General features: G+C 37.9%; 1 protein-coding gene across 1 annotated transcript; it reads right to left on the bottom strand.

Annotated features, from left to right (window-relative positions):
- Positions 1–1,110: 1,110 nt before the first annotated feature.
- On the bottom strand, positions 1,111–7,166 carry LOC123985998 (mucin-5AC-like). Its single transcript, XM_046074034.1, has 6 exons — positions 7,091–7,166; positions 5,434–5,692; positions 4,754–4,868; positions 3,301–3,385; positions 1,374–1,480; positions 1,111–1,158 (listed from the first exon to the last, which is right to left on the bottom strand). The coding sequence occupies exons 1-6, from the start codon at positions 7,164–7,166 to the stop codon at positions 1,111–1,113; spliced, it is 690 nt and encodes a 229-aa protein (XP_045929990.1).
- Between the last annotated feature and the right edge of the window lie 1,499 nt (positions 7,167–8,665).

Below are 8,665 nucleotides of genomic sequence, written 5' to 3'. Positions count from 1 at the left end.
ATATCGAGGATGGCTATGATCTTGTCCTCCATCCTCCTCTCTACTATTTCCTACAGACTTCCCAGTTACAGCCAGACCACAGAGCTAGCCTACCAATATGATGGATCTCCTTTAGTGTGAGAAACCCAGGTTCAATTCCCCACTGTGACACGTCCACCAATGTGTCCCTGAGCAACACGCCCCTTGTTGCTCCAGAGGCGTGCGACCTCTGACATAAATGGCAAGTCGTTTTGGATAAAAGCGTCAGCTAAATGAATAAATGTAAATCTCCTGCTGCATTATATATACTACATAACACACACACATATGGAATCTATTGAAGTGGATATTATTGAACATGAGCATTAAACTTGCCACGTGTTAGAGCTGCCAAGTGAGGAGACGGTTCATCAAGTTTAACCTGAACCTGCTGAACTCTGTTTATTGTATCTGATTACATAATAGGCTTAATGGCTGCATTTATATAGATTATGTCTGTTATTATTGAGCTTTTAATGGTTTCATTTTCCAGACTTTACACACCCTTCGTGTCTATGGAGGACTGATCCTGACAAATTCAGAAATAAATACAATAATAAATAAATGCTCAATAAGCATCCAATTAAATGCACAAAAAAAGTAAATAAATAAATGTAGGTAGTAATTAAATTCTACAAGGAGACATAAATGTATCTATCTATTTTAATTTCTTTCTGCTTCTTTCCTTATTCACCTTTGTAATAATTACCTTATTTATTTATTGTCCGTTATAATCTTCAACTTTATTTATTAATTACTTATTTTTTAAATGTATTTATTTATGTGTGTGTTTTAATATTTTTGTCTGTTTTATTCTTCCGTTGCATTTTCTACCCTATTTATTTCCCCAATGGTATTTATTTCTGCCTGTCCTTTTTACATTTCTCTATGCATTTCTGTCTCATCATGCAAATGAGGAGGGGCTGTGTCTCAAGAGGTGAACTTCTCCCCTATTGGTGGACCAGTCAGATGGGAGAGCTCTAGGCCTACTCTACCTGCACACATCAACAAGCTTGCTCCTCACACAGTCAGATGGCTTCCTTCAGTGCGCTGAGGTGTTCGTGTGGACGCTCTGACCTACAGAGTTTTCAATTAGCGACTTATACGGACACAGAACTGCAGGAAAGTGAGCTGTTGTTTCTGAGAGCCACATGGTCAGTTAGCTGCAGCTAAATCTGGAGTGCACTCCTATTCCAGTATTTACGTTAAATGCTCCCACATGGAACAGCTCGTTGCTCTGCTGTTTTCAGTGCTTTTTTAAACTTGGCACAGCTCAGTTAGTGTAGGGTATCTCATCATTCATGCACTTCATGAGATGTTTAATGTAAATGTGGTGATGAAGAGTGAAGAGCTACCTTATCGCCACAGCTCAGGACCGGGTTGAGCTCAGGCTCCTCACAGGTCTCTGTCGGCCCGTTCACCTTGTAGGTATCAGCATAGTCTGTCACAGACAGCGCAGCTCCTACAGACAGGACAGTCATTGTGATTAATGAGCCCAGTATCTTGCAGTGAAGTAAAAACTTCCAATGCAATGGCTCATTTTGCAGTAAATTGCTGTAATGTTCAACAATTTCAAGTCAATGTGGAAATATGTTTAAGTACTATTAGTTTTTATAAGGTAAAAATCAGCATATACTAAAATTCTTGCAACAGTCACAAGCTCTAGGAACTTGTTTGGGTGTTTGTGCCCTATGACCAAACTCTCCCAACAGGTTGCATAAATCAATGGGTGGTCTAAGGTGTTAGCTCAGAGATACTGTATGTAAGTTTAGGTAAATAGAAAGTGTTTGCTGAGATTAATACAGGTTGAACCCACAGTATATTTGTTTCGCCTGAGATATCACAATGTTGTAGTAAACGGGCAAATTCCTGGAGGAACAGGACTTACAATGGGTTTTTAGTCATTTTCAATTCACATTACATCAATAACATTTTATTTGTATAGCACCACAGAAGTTATCACATTGCACATTTGGGATTTAAAATACAATGAAGAAATGAATTTATTAAATGTTGTCACATTTTTACTTTGATATCAAAGTATTAATTTTTATTGATTATGGTTAACTGTGATTCATGAAAAATTCAAGGAGACATAGGTCACTACTTTCACACAGAGAGCAGCCAGAGGTGGGTAGCCAAAAACTGTAGTAAAAGTACTGTTACTTTGCAAATACAAGGACTCAAGTAGATGTAAAAGTATTCATCAAAATAACTACTTGAGTAAGAGTACAAAAGTATTTACTAAAGCATTTCTTGAGTAGCAAGTCAGTTGGTCAATAACTTAATAATGACTTAAAAAACTAATGGGTCTTTTCCCCAAGAATTTTATTTGATGTGGATGTGACTAGAATTATTTCAAATCGCCTTCCTCAGGTAAAGGTAAATAAATGAACATACATTTGTATTTATTTGTGATGAAATTACAAGTCATCATCTCCTGATTAGATAACCTGCCACATTTACACCAGGACAATATTTCCAATGTGTATCCATCAAGTGTTATTACAAAATATTGCATTAATATTATAGTCTGTTAGTACTCCAATAAGTAAATATTGTTTAAAGGTGTCTAAGATTTAGTGGCATCTAGTGGTGAGGTTGTGAATTACAACCATCTGTCCAGTCTACCACTGCCCCCTCACCTTTCAAAGAGCGTAGGACAGCTACAGTGGCTGACACAGCACAAAAGGTGTCTCTTCTGAGACAGCAGAGAGTGGCCAGTCAAGAAATGAGGTTTCTTTAGGTACTGTATATTTCTTAAGAAATTATATTTACTATGTTTACTGTGATGCTTATTTGGAGTTGAACTGAGCTTTTACTTTGAAAAATTCTGAACAACATTAAAAGAGTCTGCTGCCTGCTTGACACACTTCTGAAAGAGCCGTCAGAAAACGTGATTCCCCTAAATGTCCTCTGCCTGGAGATACTGGGGAAATGCAAAAGCTTCTGTATGTTGACGGATGAAGGTCAAACACCGAAACAAAAACAGTGCAGCACATGCCGTGATCTGGGAAACATTCGCTGCAGAATTAATTTGTTGAAGAGAGAGAAAAAAATTGTCCCAAGGAGGGATCGAACACACAACATTCTAAATGAAAGTCCTTCACTTTACAAGTTGAGCTAACTGAGTACCACAACTTCTTCAAATATTATGGTTTATATTCTCATCCACCATCTAACAGTGTGAAATTAGGTAGGCTGTGTTCTAGTTTGTTTTCAACATGACTGCAACCTGCAGTAGGCTATATTATCTCTCCATAATGCTGAAAAGGATCTTACCGTCTTTCACTAAATCATTGGCGGTGCCGTCAAAGTTTCCACAGAGTCCACATGTCTGGTTCTGGTATTTGTTATCTATTTCAATCTGTGAACACACCCCAAACATACAGCAATCATTTCCTAAACTAGTAATCATTTATGATTCAAAGCAGGTTTTTTAAGATTTTATCACTTTATTAATAAAGGTTTTGCATATATCAGTCTGTCTAATTAGCCATATTCAAATTCACATCACAAGTTGTCTGCACTCTTTCTACTTCTAATTTTAGTTTCTAAACAAAGGCTTGTGAGGCAGAAAGGGCAGGGAAGCTGGTCTAAATCAAAAATGCAATGTCAACTCTGAAATGAGTAAACTCTTTTTCCAGTGTCCAGCCTGTCAGTTAGACTGCAAAGTAAAAGTAATGTCATGTATCATCTGTAAGATCCAACAATGTTCCTATGCAGTCCCTGCTAGTTTAAGCTAAAGGTGGCTTCCACTCAGCCTTTTTAAATATAAATCTATTGCTATTATTCTAAAATGATCAATCTCCAACAAAGAAATCATTAAATCACTCAACCACATGTTTACTTAACGCTGCTACATTTACACTGTGGTTTTCTGCCTTGGCTTTTTTAACATATATTGTTTGCTATCCAGGTGAACTGTAACAAATATTTGTCAGGCTCCTCCCTGTTACCTCAGCCATGGAGATTACTTTTTTTGTATCTCAAAACAGATCTCAGTGAGATTTGAAGTTAATCCATAGGTGAAGGGAAAACTGATTTTGGTGTGGATAGTGTCATTTTCAGTTTTCACTGTGGAGAAACATTTCTTTGAACCCTGAAGTCCAGCTTATTTGACATGAATTGCCAACCTTTATGAAAAGTACTACAGCAAAACAATTCCTTTAAATACACAGCTCAGTAATTATGGCTCTCAGAGTGTATAACAGTGTCACAGTAACTGTAGAGCTGGTAACAACAGAAAAGGAAATGTTTTTTCATTTAGTTGCTCATAAAGGAATATGAGTAAAAACAAATGTTTGAATGTATTGAGCCAAAAGGGGGAAACTCTTTATTTAGAGGGTGGCAGTTATGTTCCTAACAAAAACTGTGGACTGTGCTCACTAAAACACTATGGCTCATAGCAGTTAGTTAATAAGTTAGCTTTAAGAGCTTTTGGACAACAATGGAGTTCTGTGGCAAATAGGGCTAGTGATAATAAGTTCATTGTTGGTAGCTACTGCCTTTAAACAATGAAAACTCTTTAAGACTGAGAAGTGCGTTTCTTTGTATGCATATGCACACATAACAAGAATGTGAAGGAACCGGCTTATGTAGTTACATAGAGTCAGAGCCTGTTGAGTTGTTTACAGTAGGCTCACAATGTGTAACTTTGTCAGTGTGTTTACAACCCCATGAAGATACACAAAACTAAGGACAGATGTGTGTGCATATGTGAGGGTGTGCATACATCCAGAGAGTCATCCAGGTTCCAAATAACTCTGATTCCTAGCTTAGCTTCGACAGAGACGCTAGATGAGGTCCCCTTGACAGTCACCCCGAACGTGACAAACGGCAGCGACACCCTGCAGAAAACAGAAAGTGAAAATGAGACCGACCGACAGAAGCAGCAGCCGACACAGGAGGTCAGATTCTAATGAGATGCAAAATGGGAACGGTGTTTTCTGTGAAGCAGCTGATGGAAGTGGCGAAAGTGGCTCCAGCCTTCCCAGGGTGACTCAGGAGTTCACAGAAAATTGCTGCGGCATGCTGTTAATTTTTCTGGAAATGACTGCCTTCAAAGTGTTAATGATAGTAAATTGTTAAATTTAAAAGCAAACAAATGACCTAAAAGAGGTGGGTGTTTCTGACCTCAGCACTGACACTAAGTCATTTATTTCAATGTTAATATCAAAAGTATTTATTCTTTCAGCTTTACATGATATCAATAATAAAACAAAGAAGTCAAAGGCAGTTTGTTTATAGCAAAATCTGACCATGAATCTATGCCTTTGTTTGCACTTCACTTTACCACAGTGTGAAAATCAACTTGATTTGAAACGTGCTGGGGCAGCTGATCAGCCTTTACGTCTTATTTTGACTGTGCACTAAAATTGTATCATGTGGTTAACTGGTCTGGACTGAACTTACGTCTCGCCATTGACAATCGCTGAACTGTTGGAGAGCTCAACTACAGTACCGTCCAGCTTCATGATGATTTTGCTGATGGTGGGTATGTTGTCGACCGACTTGCGTCTCATCTGGACGTTGAAATTTTCGTAGGTGTTCTTACACTGGGAAGCCAGGACATGGTTACAGGTAGAGGCCAGCTGGAAGAAATTTCCATCAAAGGTCTTCCAGTGATAGTGTCCCCAAGTTGTGCACACTCTGCCGATGTGAGAGGCATTAGCTGCAACAACATTAATGAATTATTTAAACATCTTTTCTTACTGAAATGAAGAGTTGAGCAAAAATCAGTTTGGAGCATTTGCACAGTTACCTGAATTCAGGTTCAGTGTGTTTAGAGAAGGAACGATGGTTACTGTAGTAATGAGAGGACATAATCATTTTATCAAACAGAAATAAACTTTCCAACACTTCACTCAAGCTAAATAATGCTGAGTGAAATAATCAAACCTAAGATGCCACAGACTATTTAATCAAATACAACTATTATAAATATCTTAAAATCATATATACATTTCAAAACTCATACATATTCAGTATTGTGGGAAATGCCTTCTATATGTTCAAACAACACTTGGTAAAATGACATGAGTTTGTAGAGATTATAAAGATAGCATGATTTAGACATCAAAGTAAATTATATAAAACAATATCACACACCAGAAGCATGAATTCCCCCATTGTTGGCCAGTAGCACTGGGCCACCTGGGGATTTCTATGAATCCCCGCAACCAATTACAAGATATATACTTTTTTGTATTTGTGCATCTGAACATATACTTCAAGTTTGGTTAGAATAGCTTGAGCCAATTTTGATTTATCTATGTGATTTCATTCATGAAAAATTTAACTGTGACACAAAAGTAAAAATGTATAATTTAAAAACGGATTTAATTTTAGATCTCTGTAGTAAGTCTATAGATGATCCTGAATGGTTGTTGATGAGGTTTTTGAGAAAACTGAGAAAGCAATAGACAGTTTTAGAGCAGAAGACCGTTGGAGCAAAGACGATGAATTTATAGATTAAATTGCTGAAAGAATTTTGACTCTAAGCCAAGCTGAGTTGAGATAATAATTGCAAAAACATAACCTTGATTGTTACAGTACCACCTTGAGGTCAATGATGTCTATTTTGCACCTGCGTAATGGGTTGAATTTGCAACCCACCTGCCACACTGCAAAAACTAAGCTCTCAAAAACAAGAAAAAATGCATTAAAATGGGGAAATATTACTTAAAATAAGCTAAATTATCTGCCAACACAACAAGAATATTTCACTTGCTACTTAAGGAAAAAATACTCGAAACAGGTGAAATTCTCTAACATAAAACCTGCCTGGTAAGAAGAAATATCTTGTTGGACAAAAAACAAGTATATTTTGCCTTCAATTAAGATAATTAATCTTACCAAGATTTTAGTTTTTGCAGTGCAGTTACAGTGAGTTTTGCTCTGACAGTTTTGCTGCACAAATAGTTTTAGCGGAGAAAAAGAAGAAGAAATATTAATGAGAACAAAGACAACAGGGCTCCAGTAGCTACGCTGCTTGGACCCTAATTAAGCCTGCTTTTATCTTCTGTTAAAAGGGCGTGAAGCTGTAGGCAGGTGTCAGGTCATCACTCACCAGTCTGAGTGACTGTGCCAATCAACAGCATCAGGTAGATGAGCCATAATGTGGTTTGGCATTCTGTGGTCCCCATGTTGGTCCTGAGGACTGACCTGCTATGAGAGGACTCACCTGGAGGACGAACTCTTTATAACCTGCTGGTCAAGGAGGAGCTATACCAGTTCCTGCAGGTAAGAGAGAGAGGACTATCCCTCTTCACTCTAAATATCTTCAGTGCTGTTGGCCTGTGACATTTACTGTTGAATAACTAAAGTGACTATTTGTTTGCTTAGCAAACATATCATCTACGCCATCACTACACCATGCAGCTTGTTCAGGCCTCTGATACAAAACCTTTGCAGCAGGCTCTTTGAAATGGAAAAAGAATAAAATGGCAGAAAATTATTTCAACATGCCATGATGGGTTAAATGACTTAATGGCTTCTTAGCTTTTCTGCAGTCATGTAGATAAAGGATAAAAAAAGATCCTGGTTTCTGTTCATTCCCAAAATGTCAATGCTTGATCCAAGTTTTTTTAAATCTTTGACCACTAACCTTCCCTAACCTTAACCAAGTGCTTTAGTAGCTGAAACTGAACAGCATCTGGGCCTGTGTGTGCTTTGTCTCTAACTATAACCACACTTAATTTTCCTTGCATAGACATGGTAAATAGCATGAACTCTTTTTATGGTTATTCTTGGTTGCTTACAGCACTTGTTTAGGGTCTGCAGTGACTTGAGACACAACGTGTTCACAATCTTTACACAACCTTAACCAAAGAAGTGGAATACATTTCTGAAGGTTAACCAAACCGTTCTCACTCCCATGTCGTCACATATGGACGCATAGTCAAGACTCATTGGAATCAGTTTGTAACACACTTAGCTTGACAGTTCAACGCACTGATGGAAGCCCTGTAGTGTCGTTTATGAACACTAAAGGTGTAGGATATTTAAGACGAAAGAATGAGCGGGCCAGAAACCAGGCTTTCACCCATGAGAACAGTGTTCATTTCCGTGTGAAACAAAAAGTCAGCAGTGAATGTTTTTATTTATAGGTTACATAAGTTAAGTCACGTAAGTAACATAGTTATTTTAACCTAAGCCATGATCTTTTCCTAAAACCATACCAAGTACTTTTGGTGCCTAAACCTAACCAACCACATTAACCATGTGCCGTTTCACAACATTAACCACTATTTTTGTTTAAAAGTCTAGCCGGATGGTGCATATTTATTGTTGCAAACTTGACCACAGAGTTCTACACGTCCAAAAACGATGCTAAGCATACCCAGGGCATTAAAAAGCAATGACAAAGCGTCTGGGACGAACTGGGAGTGAGAATGTCTTGGTTTAACATTCAGTTATTTTAATCTAGTCAGTAAAATTGAGAGAGTAGCAGGTAGCTGTTCCATTTTGCTATAAGTAATTTGTTATAATTGACCTCCTTAGCGGCAGGAAACCCCCAGACCTTCAGTAAACCCTCTGCAGAACCAAGACTGCAGTAAAAATTGCCCACCGCACACAACAATCTTCATCTTCCCATAAAAGTTGTCTGACCTTCCACCTCTGTAGTTAAGGGTTGGTTGGTATT

The sequence above is a fragment of the Micropterus dolomieu genome, linkage group LG17 (genome assembly GCF_021292245.1).
Source record: "Micropterus dolomieu isolate WLL.071019.BEF.003 ecotype Adirondacks linkage group LG17, ASM2129224v1, whole genome shotgun sequence".
NCBI classification, from domain to species: Eukaryota; Metazoa; Chordata; class Actinopteri; order Centrarchiformes; family Centrarchidae; genus Micropterus; species Micropterus dolomieu.
The sequence above is the reverse complement of the archived record's forward strand: the minus strand, read 5'-3'. Positions and strand labels throughout refer to the sequence as shown.